The following is a 13811-nucleotide window of genomic DNA, read 5'->3' as shown; positions in this document are numbered from 1 at the left end:
CAGCGATACAGATCCTGATTATCGATACAGATCCTGATTATCGATACAGACCCTGATCAGCGATACAGATCCTGATTATCGATACAGACCCTGATCAGCGATACAGCCCCAGACCAGCGATACAGCCCCTGACCACCGATACAGACCCTGATTATCGATACAGCCCCTGATCAGCGATACAGATCCTGATTATCGATACAGACCCTGATCAGCGATACAGCCACGATCACCGGCACGGCCCCCGATTATCGACACAGCCCCCGATTATCGACACAGCCCCGGTCACCGGCACAGCCCCCGGTCACCGGCACAGCCCCCGATTATCGATACAGCCCCGGTCACCGGCACAGCCCCGGTCACCGGCACAGCCCCGGTCACTGGCACAGCCCCGGTCACCGGCACAGCCCCGGCGCCCGCCTCGCAAGGCGGGAGGGCCTCAGCCGGTCCCGGCAGTGCCCAGCGCCGATCGCCGCTCCTTCCCCGGCTGTCAGCGCCACCGGCAGAGAACACAGGGCGAGTCTGAACACAGAGCTTAAATGCTATAAAGTTCTTTAAAACCCCCTTAAAACAACAAAAATATCACCAAAACACCGCGACAAGCAAAACAAACAATAAAACCCCCTAACTTGACCGCCCCCCTCCCAAACAACCGGGACTAGACTACAAATAACTAGAAAGTAACAATAAACAAAGAAGAAAACCAAATCAAAATAGCTAATTCTTGCCTTAGTCTCCTTTTAGAGCGGTGTATGAAGCCAAAGTATGTCATTGCCACACTCTACCACTCCAGTTTAAATTTGCGCGGGGTTCTTTTGTTTGACTTTTCAGAGTAGGGAACAGATGAGATAAACAATTGCATCGGAGCATCCTCGGCAGCGCGGGGCACAGGCGGGCACTGCGCCGCCGACTCCATTCGCTTCCAGCCCGGTGCTGCGGCCGAGCCGGGCTCCGGGCAAGCGCCCGAGGAGTCGGGCCCGCCCCGGGCCCTGCCGGCTCCGCTCCCGCCCCGGGCCCGCCCCGCTCCCGCCCCGCTCCCGCCCCGCTCCCGCCCCGCTCCCGCCCCGGGTCCTTCCTGCTCCGGGCCCGCCCCGCTCCCGGCCCCTCCCGCCCCGGTGCGGCGCCGATCCCGCTCCGGGCTGGTTCCGGTGTCGGTGCCGCCATGGTGGGCCCGGGCCCCGGCGCGGCTCCGCTGGAGAACGCGAACCCGCTCATCTACCGCCGCTCCGGGGAGCGCCCCGTGACCGCCCGCGAGGAGGACGATGAGCTGCCCGACGCCATCGACGACCGGGAGATCTTCGATATCCTGCGGGAGCGGCGGGCAGGGCAGGGCAGGGCAGGGCCGGGCCGGGCCGGGCCGGGCAGGGCAGGGCGGGCAGCGCCTCTTTCCTTAACGCGCACATCTCATCCGCTCCATCAATGACCCCGAGCACCCGCTCACCCTGGAGGAGCTGAACGTCGTCGAGCAAATGCGAGTGAAAGTGAGATCCCGCCGGGATGTGCTGCCTCAGGCATCCGATAATAAATATAATATAATATAATATAATATAATATAATATAATATAATATAATATAATATAATATAATATAATATAATATAATATAATATAATATAATATAATATAATATAATATAATATGTTTAAATAATAAAACAATATAATATTTAAATATTATAATAGTTAATAATATATAACGCAATATTAATTATATATTAAATAATACATCATAATTAATGCATATTATTTGATAATTGATTTTAAGTATAATAATAAATATAATAATATATAATATATTAAAGCTACTCAATATATATTAAATAATATATATTAGTTATATTACATTATACATGTTAAATAATATATAATATAATGTTTAAATATATAATATTTAAATATATTTAGAACAGTTATAATTTTAATAATTATAATATGTGTATTTTTATATTATATATTTTAACATATGATTTACATATTAATGATACATCATATTTTATAATATTTAGATACATCTGTAGTATTTTACAATATTGAACTATTTACAGTAGTACCTGAGCACAGCACTGACTGGTGCCAGTGAGCCCCGTGCCCCAGGCTGGGTGGGGTTTGGGTGTGAGCAGCGGTGTCCCCGCAGGTGGACGATGCCCAGAGCACGGTGTCGGTGGAGTTCACGCCCACCATCCCTCACTGCAGCATGGCCACCCTCATCGGCCTCTCCATCAAGGTCAAACTGCTCCGCTCGCTGCCCGAGAGGTTCAAGGTGGGGATCAAAGCAAAAGTGGGGGAGGTGTTTGGAAAAATTTAAAAAAAGGAAGAAAAATGAAAGAGCTAACCAGCTTGCAGTGAAAAATAATGAGAGCTTTTTTCATTTTTTGTGTGAGGGACCCTGCAGGAAGCAGAGAGGGCAGTGGGTGAAATAGCAGCGCACAGTTCTGGGGTTGCTGGGGTCCTGGGGCTGTTGTCTGAGGGCAATCACTGCATGCTCTGTTTCAGGCAGGAGGGCGGCTCTCACCCTTGTCTGGAGCAGCTTAGACACCTGCAAATGCAGAATTCTCTGCAATTTTAGACTTGTATTTTATTCCATTATATAGAGTAACTGATAGTGGCAAGACTGTCCGTTCTCCCTGCTTTTTGTTACTATTTCATTTTTAGTTTGAACTTAATCTTCCAATATTTTGTTGAACTCATGCCCTATTTCCTGTGTGCTGCTGTTTCAGCTGGATGTTCATATAACGCCAGGAACACATGCCTCTGAGCACGCAGGTAAGGCTTTTAGTCCTCTCTTGTGTGGTCTTCATATTTGTTTAATCTTGAAAATTAGCGAGGAGAGAGAGGTTCCCACAGCTGCAGAGCATCTGCTTAGGTCTGGGAATTTCTGTGCAGATCCTGGGGGATGTTCCAGGGCAGGACCACTGAGTGTCACTGAGATTGGGCTGCAGTGTTCTTTAAACATCTCCTCAGGCTCTGCTCTCAGGCAGTCACTGATTATGTGCCTGAGCACTTGGAAGAGGGGAGGAAATTGGGATTTCTTGTGTCCCACCTGAGGAGCAGCTGCTGTGACAGAGACAGAGCCTGGGGCGCCCTTGGCATGCCCAGCCCTGCAGCACCACGGAGCTGTGCTCACCCAGCCTGAGCACACCCAGTGCCTCTGTCCTGATGTTTCCTGTGGGTTTTTCCTGCAGTTAACAAACAGCTCGCTGATAAGGAGCGGGTGGCAGCTGCTTTGGAAAACACTCACCTGCTGGAAGTGGTGAATCAGTGTTTGTCTGCTCGGTCATGATTGCCTGCTGAGGAAATCATTGGTGTTCTGATCTACTCAACTAATTTTGTATATAAGTGGTGATGTTACAATTTACATAAAACTGTGAGCAAAATAAAATCACTTAAATTCTCTTCAGATGTTTCTTTGCTCTTTAAAAAAATACTATGCTTACAGAGAGCTACAAAAATACAATAAAAATTGGTTTCTTAATTGTATGACATTGCATAGGTATAATTTTCCTATTAAAAATATTCTTTCAACCTGTTTTTAACTGGTTCCTCACTACTAAAAATAAGTTGTAAGCTACACTTTAGAAGTGGATTTTGCGCAGTGGACTTCACAAGTACACCAAGATAACTTTTAGTTAAAATCTTTACATTCCTGTGACAGTTTCAGACTGTTAATACAGTTTTACTTTCAGACATCACAAGTTGTAGAAGCTGGTGTGTGCAAAGCTGGAGGACATGTAGCAGTAAGTGTCCACACTTCCAAATCATGTGTCTGGTTTTAATTATCTTAACTTAGATTAGCCAGATGTGGAGGGCTCTTCAGACCTGTGTAAAACCATGATTTATTTTTAATTACTACTTCATTGTGGTAGGAAATGCAGTATCTTTGAAGAGATTTTATTTGTGCACCTGCAATATAGGAGTCATTACGAGTTCTCAGTATGAACAGCCCAGCAGGCTCTGCTGAAAGACTCTCCTAGCAGTGTTTGACAGCTAAAGCACCAGTTTTGCTCTAAATGCTTTGAGATTTAATGCTCAAACCCAGCCTATGCTTCTGGTTTGGGAACTGTGGCACTCACTAAACTGTTGTCTTTGGCAGACATTGACAATAGAAGAACTCATTAAGAATTCATTTGAATTTTTGTAAAGGATGTCTCTAGTCCTGGACCACATGGAAAAATAAGAACCTGTTGAGAAATCCTGTTGGGTATTTTGGCACATACATCTCAGGTTTCTGTGGTTGAAATGGCTCCTGAGGTGTTTGAAAGTCTCTTTTTTCCCAGCTCTGCGACCAAAGAAGCCAGGATTTGTCGGTCCTGTGTTTATTTTCTCTTATCTGTTCCATTCTTTCTCTGACCTGCTGAGATCTGTCCAGGTTGTGGCACAGTCCCTGCCCTTGGGGTGGTGTTAACTTTTTATATTACAAACTACATGTACTTTATTTACAATAATTTTGCAATACCTATCCCCTATGTTAGACAGTCTGTGTCTACTCTAAACCAATCCAAAAGTGCCACCATCCCAGCAGAAGATGGAGGACAAGAAGAAGGAGAAGAAGGACAGGACATGCCCAGATTCCTCCATCTTGCCTCCTGAACCCCCATTCTAAAACCTCAAAATTCTTTATTTTCACTCTGTGACAAATTCACTAACACTCTACTCAAACTCTTGTGGCCTGTAACTCCTCACACAAGGTTGGTAATTGTTTCCATGGGCTAAAACCAAAGGCACAGGTGTTTGTGACTCCATGCCAAGGTCTCTGAGCCCCTGCCAGGGTCTGGAATCACCCAGGGCAGCCAGAGCAATGTCCTGGGTCCTGACACATACACCCATTGCAATGTTGCCTTCTTTGCCATCAGTTATCTGGAAAATTAGAGGTACACTTTCTATAAATATAGGCTGTGCTCAGCAGTTTGATGGCAGAGCTTTGTACTCCAGTAGCATTTTCCCTGGGAGGGTCTCAGATGCTGTTTGGAAAGGGTGAAGCTCATGGACATTGTGTAAAGCTCAGCCTGGCAGTCCAGTCCAGTCCAGTGCTCCAAGTGTGAGTCCAAAGTCACCCAGCAAAGCAGGAGAGGACAAGGCCAGACCTTCCCAGGGCAGAGCTGAGCCCCCCTCTGCACAGGGCTGCAGAAAACCAACTCTGCTGAGCTCACTTGGCTCAGCAGCCTTTGAATGGGCAGCACTGCTGGGATGTATGAATGAAACTGCAAATAAAGACAGTATTTATGTAATATTAGTGTTGGGCAAGGAACAGAAGGACCCAGCTTTGCTCTGCCTCTCTTGTTGAATCACTGAACTGATGAGTTCTGACACTGCCAGCATTTGCAGCACAGATGAAGCTCCAGCCAAGGCAATGCATGCAGGCAGCTCCTGGGCACCACGCTTGGGTGGGTTGATTTTGCTTTCTGGTTTTTGGTGGCTTTTTACAAAGAAAATAAATTTTGCCCCCAGATTTTGGGGAAGAAGGAAATGCAGGTATGTGCCAGGGGGAAAACAGGAGGATGACTAAGCTGCCAACAGATTGCTTCAACCAGCACTCCAAACAGAGAAGGGATCAGGAAATGGTGCTTTGCTGAAGCTCTCTGCTTGGCTTTCACCACTACATAATAGTAGTGTGAAATCATTTATTGGGATGTTGGCACTTGCCTTGTGAAGCCCACTGTGCTCAGCAGCCCTGGGGAGGAACTTTGGACCATTTGCCTTCTCAGAGAAGCAACAGAATGTGTTTGATGGTTTATGTTTATTGGTAATAGTTGGGGGATGATTTTTCAGTACGGGGGATCTGCTGTGGGTTTTCAAAGCAGAGGTCTGACTTCTACTATTGAGGGATGGAGAAGCTGGTTGGTTTAGATCTGCTGTGTTTGTTTAGGTGATGTGGGTGTTGTATTTACCACAGAACCAACCACAGTGGCTTTGCTGAAGGCCCCAGGCCCTCCTGTCCAGGCTCCTTCAGCTCTTGCTGATCATGTACCACCAGTTCTGGTGAAAACCTTCCTCCCTGCTTTTGAAGATCATTAACTGGTTCCTATTGCATGGAGACAAAGTGGGAGAACAAAACACTAATTTGTTAGAAATATTTCTTTTCAGATGTTTATTATTCCAAAACTCCACTCCTAAATTTAGCCTCTGGAATGCTTTGTAATAGGACACATTCCATGAGAAAGGATGACCCTTTGGAGCAGCTGTGTTGCATACAAACAGCCTCATTCAAATCCAGGAAAAATGCCAGGAGCAGACATCTGCTGTGCATTCCTGAGCTCTGGGCAGAGTCTTCCAGGGCAGCTGGAGATGGCATTCCCCACTCCCAGTGTGCTTCTAGAGCAGCTGGATGGCATTCCCCATTCCCAGTGTGCTTCCAGAGCAGCTGGAGATGGCATTCCCCATTCCCAGTGTGCTTCCAGGGATGGCTGGCTGGCATTCCCCATTCCCAGTGTGCTTCCAGGGCAGCTGGAGATGGCATTCCCCACTCCCAGTGTGCTCCCAGGGCAGCTGGAGATGGCATTCCCCACTCCCAGTGTGCTCCCAGGGCAGCTGGAGATGGCATTCCCCACTCGGGGTGTGCAGGCAGGAGCTCCCCAGGGCAGCTGGCTGGCATTCCCCTCTCCCAGTGTGCTCCCAGGGCAGCTGGCTGGCATTCCCCACTCAGGGTGTGCTCCCAGGGCCGGTGTCTGTGCTGTCCCTGCTCTGGGCTGTGTCTGAGCCCACAGCCCGAGGCAGCTCCTTGGGAGGGGCAGGATCCCCCCAGTGCTGCCCCATGGCTGAGCCCCTGCATCCCCTCATCCCCTGCATCCCCTGCAGCCCCTGCATCCCCTCATCCCCTGCATCCCCTCATCCCCTGCATCCCCTCATCCCCTGCAGCCCCTGCATCCCCTCATCCCCTGCATCCCCTCATCCCCTGCATCCCCTGCATCCTCTGCAGCCCCTGCAGCCCCTGCATCCCCTCATCCCCTGCATCCCCTCATCCCCTGCATCCCCTGCATCCTCTGCAGCCCCTGCAGCCCCTGCATCCCCTCATCCCCTGCATCCCCTCATCCCCTGCATCCCCTCATCCCCTGCATCCTCTGCAGCCCCTGCAGCCCCTGCAGCCCCTGCATCCCCTCATCCCCTGCATCCCCTCATCCCCTCATCCCCTGCAGCCCCTGCAGCCCCTGCATCCCCTCATCCCCTGCATCCCCTCATCCCCTCATCCCCTGCATCCCCTGCATCCCCTCATCCCCTGCATCCCCTGCATCCCCTCATCCCCTGCAGCCCCTGCAGCCCCAGGCTCAGCAGTGCCAGGGAAGCAGCTCAGCAGCTCTGTGTCCAAGGATGCAGCTGAGCATCCATGGAGGAGCTTCACCCTTGCATGGCATTGCTGCTGGTGGCCCTGGGCTGGAGCAGTGTGTGCCACTCACTGGCAATGTTAATTAATGAAAGCTCTATGTTAATTAATGAAAGTATTTCAGCATTCTGGCCACGCTCAGGAGTGATGTGTCTGTGTCAATGGAGGGCTTTGATAAAGATCTCCCTCTGGAGCTTTGATTTAGAAACTCTGTGTTTTACAATTGTTTTTTATAGCTGTTAAAAGCATTTCCCTTTGGCCTGTCAAGCAGAGAACTGCACCACTTTCCTTCCTTTACCAAATGCACTGTTTGGCATAAATGCAGACTGAAGAAGTGGCAGAGTCAACGTTTATCCATAGGCAAAAGAAAAGTTTGTAGTAAAATCTCTCTGATGTTACTAAGTAACAGCAAAGAGAACCAAAGTAGGGAAAGTTGAGATGTGTTTGAGTTTGCTGGTCTCAAAGCCAGCAACATTTAATAGCACATAAAGTTTTCGTTCCACAAAATGCTAAAAATACAGGGCATTTCTACAAAATGCACAAATAGCAGAGAGCCCTCATTTTGTCCAACACACTTGGGTAGCTGCAGAAGACATTCTGTCACACTCTGAGACCTTTTTACCTCTTTCTTATTATTAACTCATACATTTATTATGTCCTATCTCTAAAGAACTTTTGCATCCTGCTGCACACAAGTTATCTCCATTCCTTAACTTTTCTTTTGAGGATCTAAGGAGCAGCACTGTCTGCAGTGATGAAGACATCCTGGTTCTTGGGATGGATGGAACCCTGCTCTCCCAGTTTCATTCCCCCTCTGCTCAGGCTCTCTTGCCAGCTGTCTCATTGGTTTGTTGCCTTGCAGCCTCTCACTGCAGCCCCTTCCCTCAGCGAGGCTCTCGGACAGGAGCTCAGACAGACTCTGCTTCCAGAGCAGCACAGGAGGGAGAGAACAGGCCAGAAGGTAATTTCCACTAAATCGGTGGAAAAAAAAATGACCTGGAAATGAGGAGCAGCTGCTGCCAGGGACCTTTGGGAAGAGAGAGAGAGGTGGCAGGGATGTGCCCAACCTTCCTGAGCTGCCCCTGCCCTCACACGGGGCTCTGTCCTTCCCCTTTGTGGGAGCCCAGCACATCCCTCTGGCTGTCCAGGACACCCAGGAGCCCTGCCAGGGCTCAGAGACCCTGGCACAGAGCCCAGAACACCTGTGGGTTTGATTATGACCCATGGAGCAAATTACCAACCTTGGATGAAGATCAGCAAGCCACAACAGTTTAGGTAGAATAATAGTGAAGTTATCACGGGGTGGAAAAGTAGATTTTGGGGGTTTTGATATGGGGGTTCAGGAGGCAAAATGGAGGAATCTGGGTGTGTCCAGCCTTTCTCCTTCTTGGCCTCCATCTTCTGCTGTGATGGTGGCACTTTTGGATTGGTTTAGAGTAGAAGCTCAGTGTCTAACACAGGTGATGGGTATTGGGAAGGAATTGTAAACATTGTACAGGTAGTTTTTAGTATAAAGACATAACCCTGCCCTGGGGGCAGGCAGAGTGCCTGGAACTGTCCTGCTGGATGGGCCTGGCAGGGCAGGAGAAAGAATTTTATAGATAAGGAACAATGAACAACCTTGAGACCAAGAAATGAAGAGCCCTGACTGCTTCTTCAAGCACCTGGACTGGGAAAAGAGACTTTGAACAATCTCGGGGTCACTGTGAGCAGCAGAGATCCTGAACCCTGGCAGGGACAGTGAGCTCCCATCACCTCGTGCTGAGCACTCCCTGCAGGGCAGGATCCCGGGTGGGCACAGCCCCAGCCTGGCCCCGTGCCCGCCCTGCCTGGGCTGTGGCACATCCCGAGTGCCCCGTGCTGCTGCCCTGCTTGGGGGTCACACACAGCAGGAGGAGGGGACAGCCACTGATAACCCCATAAACCAACCCCACGTTTCAGGCTGCCAAAGCCCACTGGGCAGCTCTGAGTGCAGTGGCCCAGGGTCTGGGCACAGCTGTGTCCCTGCTGAGCCCAGTGGCTGGCGAGGAACCCCTGCCAACCCTCCTGGAGCTGACCCGGCCCTCATTGTGCTGTAACTTGGAGATGGGGGTTTGTCACAGCACTTTCCCCCCCATCTACCCAAATTAGCTCCATCTGGGCTCCCATCAAATGTGCCACACATGGCTTTGACTGGAATAACCTCAGGAGGTCGTCAGGAGCTTGCTTAACCCTTAAAGCTTCATTTCCCCGCTTTGCTAATGGGAGAGCTGCACATGCTCTGCCTAAGGATTATGGAGGTGTCTAAGCAGCAAAATACTTTTTATTTTCCCTGCAAAGTGACAAATAAATCATCCACATAATCTGAAATGCTTGCAGAGAAAAACAATCAATGCCAACAAATTCCATTCTTTTCCCCTTTTAATACAAGTCACAGTTTTAATACAACAAAACTAGGTTTTTATTACTGAAAATCAGAAAACGGTTTCACTAACACTGCAGCCAACTTAAAAAAAAAACAAAAACAACCAAGCAATTGCTTTTTAGGCAGAAAGAAAATAATTAGGGCTGAGTCACATAAATTCTTTCTCTTCAAATTTGTACTGACTTATATTCATAACAACACATTTATGCACTGGGTTTTTTGAAACATAAGTCAACATTGTAAAGAGTCTGTCAAATTCTTTAGCAATGCTTCTTACTAATGACAAAATTGACTGGGAGCCTGAAACAGGAGCTGTTGTTTAAAAAATTTCTTCCCCTTTCCACTTACCATTTTAGGTCTGATCCTGACAACTGAAGACCTTTAACTGAGGTCATACTCTGGATTATATTTTTAGTATAGAAGTGATGAAGTTTTGTCACATTTATCTTTGTTTGCAAGGACAATATTGGGCCATTCCTTGTAAAACAAGAGAGTGAATTTATTTTTTCAACCAAAAAATAAACATTGTATCAACTTTAATTTCAGTCATACCTGCCTTCCTTTAAGTGCATGTGTCATTTGGGTGCACACAGTTCAGTTCATCTGGAGTTTAAGCCCTTGGCTGCACAGGAGAAGTACCTATGCAGGTACCAAGTCACTCAACTGTTTTTCTGCATTTTATGGCTGAATAAATAAACACTGCAGCTTAGATGCAAGTTCTGTACACATCAGGTAATGCATCATATTACTGCAATATATTCTGCTAATCCTTAAAACCGCAGGAATTTCGCTGGGAGCGTTGTGAAGCCGGTGCACCTTCCTCTGACATTCTGCTGCCCTGCGGGCTTCAGCCTCCCAACCCTGCTCGAGTCTTTCTTTCCCTGCGTTTTCCCCCGGCTGGCGCGGCTCCCTGGGCAATCCCAGGATGGGCGAGCCTCAAACCGCGCCTTGGTCCAGCTGGAAGAATGAAAGCCAGCCCGCAGAGCGGCTCTGGAGTACACAAATAAAACAGGATGCCAAGGAGAGGAGAGCTGCCAAGGCTGTGATGTAACAGCCCTGATCAGCCGCAGGCGGCTCCTGCACCGGGAAAAGCGCCCGGCACCGGAGCCCCGCAGGGACCCCGGGCCGGCAGAGCCCGCACAGCTCGGGGGCTCCGGGATGGGATCGGGCTGGGATCGGGATGGGAGAGCCCGCACAGCTCGGGGGCTCCGGGATGGGGTCGGGCTGGGATCGGGATGGGAGAGCCCGCACAGCTCGGGGGCTCCGGGATGGGATTGGGCTGGGATCGGGATGGGAGAGCCGGAACAGCTCGGGGGCTCCGGGATGGGGTCGGGCTGGGATCGGGATGGGATCGGGATGGGATCGGGATGGCAGAGCCGGAACAGCTCGGGGGCTCCGGGATGGGATCGGGCTGGGATCGGGATGGCAGAGCCGGAACAGCTCGGGGGCTCCGGGATGGGATCGGGCTGGGATCGGGATGGCAGAGCCGGCAAAGCTCGGGGGCCCCGGGATGGGATCGGGCTGGGACCGGGCCGGGCTCCCCGCAGCTCTCGGGGCTCCGGGCCGGGATTTGTTCGGGCTCCCCGCAGCTCTCGGGGCCAGCCCAGCCTGGCAAACCCCGCTGGGCAGCGCCGCGGGCTCGCTGTGAGACCGCACCAAGAGAGCGAACAGGGCCGGCCAGCCGAGAGCGGGGAATGGGGAAATGAGGAAATGGGGATGGGAAATGGGGAAATAGGGATGGGGAAATGGGGAAATGGGGATGAGGAAATGGGAACGGGGATGGGGATGGTCCCCGGGCGGGCCGGGTCCCCGGCAGGTGGAGCCGCAGGTTCAGCAGCGCGGAGCGGGTCCCGCCCTCGCGGCTCCTGCTGGGCACGGCCAGCCCGGGGCACAGGGCACAGACACTGCCCGGGCACAGGCACTGCCCGGGACACAGACCCTGCCCGGGCACAGGCACTGCCCAGGGACAGACCCTGCCCAGGCACAGGCACTGCCTGGAGCACAGACCCGGCCCGGGGCACAGGGCACAGACACTGCCCGGGCACAGGCACTGCCCGGGACACAGACCCTGCCCGGGCACAGGCACTGCCCAGGCACAGACCCTGCCCGGGACACAGACACTGCCCAGGGACAGACCCTGCCCAGGCACAGGCACTGCCCGGGGCACAGACTCTGCCTGGAGCACAGACCCTGCCCAGGCACAGACCCTCCCCAGGCACAGAACACAGGCACTGCCCAGGGACAGACCCTGCCCGGAGCACAGACCCTGCCTGGAGCACAGACCCTGTCTGGAGCACAGACCCTGCCCAGGCACAGACCCTGCCCTGGCACAGACCCAGCCCAGGCACAGGCACTGCCCGGAGCACAGACCCTGCCCGGGGCACAGACCCTGCCTGGAGCACAGACCCTGCCCGGGCACAGGCACTGCCCGGGGCACAGGCACTGCCCGGGCACCTCTGCCCATCCCTTGGCCGCGCTCAGCGCCCTCACCCCGGGCTCCCAGGCAGGATCCTGCTGCATCATATCAGCTTTTCTACTTGCACTTGACCAAATTCCTTCAAAAAATCAGTGTATAACATCCACAGAAGCTCTGTCCCTACATACAGTGATGGACTGTTCTTACAGGATGTCTTTTCCATTCATAAAACCTTTTTATTTCTTTTTCTTTTCTTTTCTTTTTTTTCTTTTTTTTTTTTAAGCTGACACAATTTCAGCTGAGCTGAGATACAATTTATTTCAGCTGACTTGGTAATTATTGAAGCATTCCATTTTAATCTGAGTGATGGTTAATGAAATCTGCCATAAAATCGTTTGTGGCTTTAGTCTTTGTAGAAAAACCTCACAAATATGTGATAGATATGGAGAAATAAATAGGAACAATATAGAATGCATTGTTATTTTCTGTCACAGTTAATCAAGGGAAGCCTATACATCAACATGGCTTGATGGTGCCAGGATGACAGACTCATTTCTCCAATGAACCATTTTCTTCTTATATGGCAAAAAAGCACTGCATCTGTATGACATCATCTAGAAAAATCCTCCTTCCTGAAAAATACTATATTCCTTTTTGTTGCTTAGCTACGTGCTGCTGTTACCTTAGAAGGCTGTAGATTCATCTGAGTGATCCTGGTGGAGCTGGTGTGCTTGAACAGAGGAGTGAGTGATGCAAATTTATAACCCTTGTAAAGATATGAAAGAAAGGACTGAGTGTGAAAGACAGGCTTTGCAGCAAAGCAATTTTCTGTGTATGTCATATTTTTTTATGGCATTAATTGTTGAATAAAGAGCATTTCGCCCCACAGCTGGGGGTACACGAGCATGCAGAGCCTGACTGACACACACGTGGTGTTTTTAACGTGAGAGTCTGATGCCAAGGCAACATTTGCCTGATTCATGTTAATGACTGCTGTAAGCGTAGAGGAGGGAAAAGAATGCTGAGGCCTGATTCTGATCTCATTCCCAAAACTGTGACATGGAAAAATGCCATCAAAAGCAACCAGTGTGCTGAATTCCACTGGCACCAGAGAATGGGATCATCACTGAGTCTTTCCCTGAATGTAAGAAGCTTTGATGACTTGGGAAATGAAGCGCCTGAAGCCCAAAGGTTTGCACTGTGATGTGCCTGTCAAAAACACCCTGGCTGGAAACCCTTCATGCCTGAGACACCCGAGGCTGGGAGCAGAGCAATCCCTCCCTGCCACTGCCCAGGGATTGGCAGCTCAGGGTGCCTGGGTGAGCTGGGCTGGGCTGGGCTGGGCTGGGCTGGGCTGGGCTGGGCTGGGCTGGGCTGAACTGAGCTGGGCTGGGCTGAGCTGGGCTGAGCTGGGCTGGGCTGGGCTGGGCTGGGCTGAGCTGGGCTGAGCTGGGTTGGGCTGGGTTGGGCTGGGCTGAGCTGGGCTGGGCTGGGCTGGGCTGGGTTGGGCTGAGCTGGGCTGGGCTGGGCTGGGCTGGGCTGAGCTGAGCTGAACTGGACTGAGCTGAACTGGGCTGGGCTGGGTGTGCTGGGCTGAGCTGGGCTGGGCTGGGCTGGGCTGGGCTGGGCTGGGCTGGGCTGAGCTGAACTGGGCTGGGCTGGGCTGGGCTGGGCTGAGCTG

General features: G+C 50.9%; 1 protein-coding gene and 1 long non-coding RNA gene across 2 annotated transcripts; both read left to right on the top strand.

Moving 5' to 3' along the window:
• Window positions 1-1096: 1096 nt before the first annotated feature.
• Window positions 1097-3392, top strand: CIAO2B (cytosolic iron-sulfur assembly component 2B). The gene is made up of 5 exons (XM_054516176.1): window positions 1097-1300; window positions 1401-1478; window positions 2130-2255; window positions 2713-2758; window positions 3178-3392. The coding sequence occupies exons 1-5, from the start codon at window positions 1160-1162 to the stop codon at window positions 3273-3275; spliced, it is 489 nt and encodes a 162-aa protein (XP_054372151.1). The 5' UTR covers window positions 1097-1159; the 3' UTR covers window positions 3276-3392.
• Window positions 3393-7137: 3745 nt separating this feature from the next.
• LOC118691323 (uncharacterized) lies at window positions 7138-10254 on the top strand. Its single transcript, XR_004980993.2, has 2 exons — window positions 7138-8271; window positions 10071-10254. It is a non-coding gene; the product is annotated as an uncharacterized LOC118691323 (long non-coding RNA).
• The last annotated feature ends 3557 nt before the right edge of the window (window positions 10255-13811 follow it).

This window comes from Molothrus ater, chromosome 12 (genome assembly GCF_012460135.2).
Source record: "Molothrus ater isolate BHLD 08-10-18 breed brown headed cowbird chromosome 12, BPBGC_Mater_1.1, whole genome shotgun sequence".
NCBI classification, from domain to species: Eukaryota; Metazoa; Chordata; class Aves; order Passeriformes; family Icteridae; genus Molothrus; species Molothrus ater.
The sequence above is the reverse complement of the archived record's forward strand: the minus strand, read 5'-3'. Positions and strand labels throughout refer to the sequence as shown.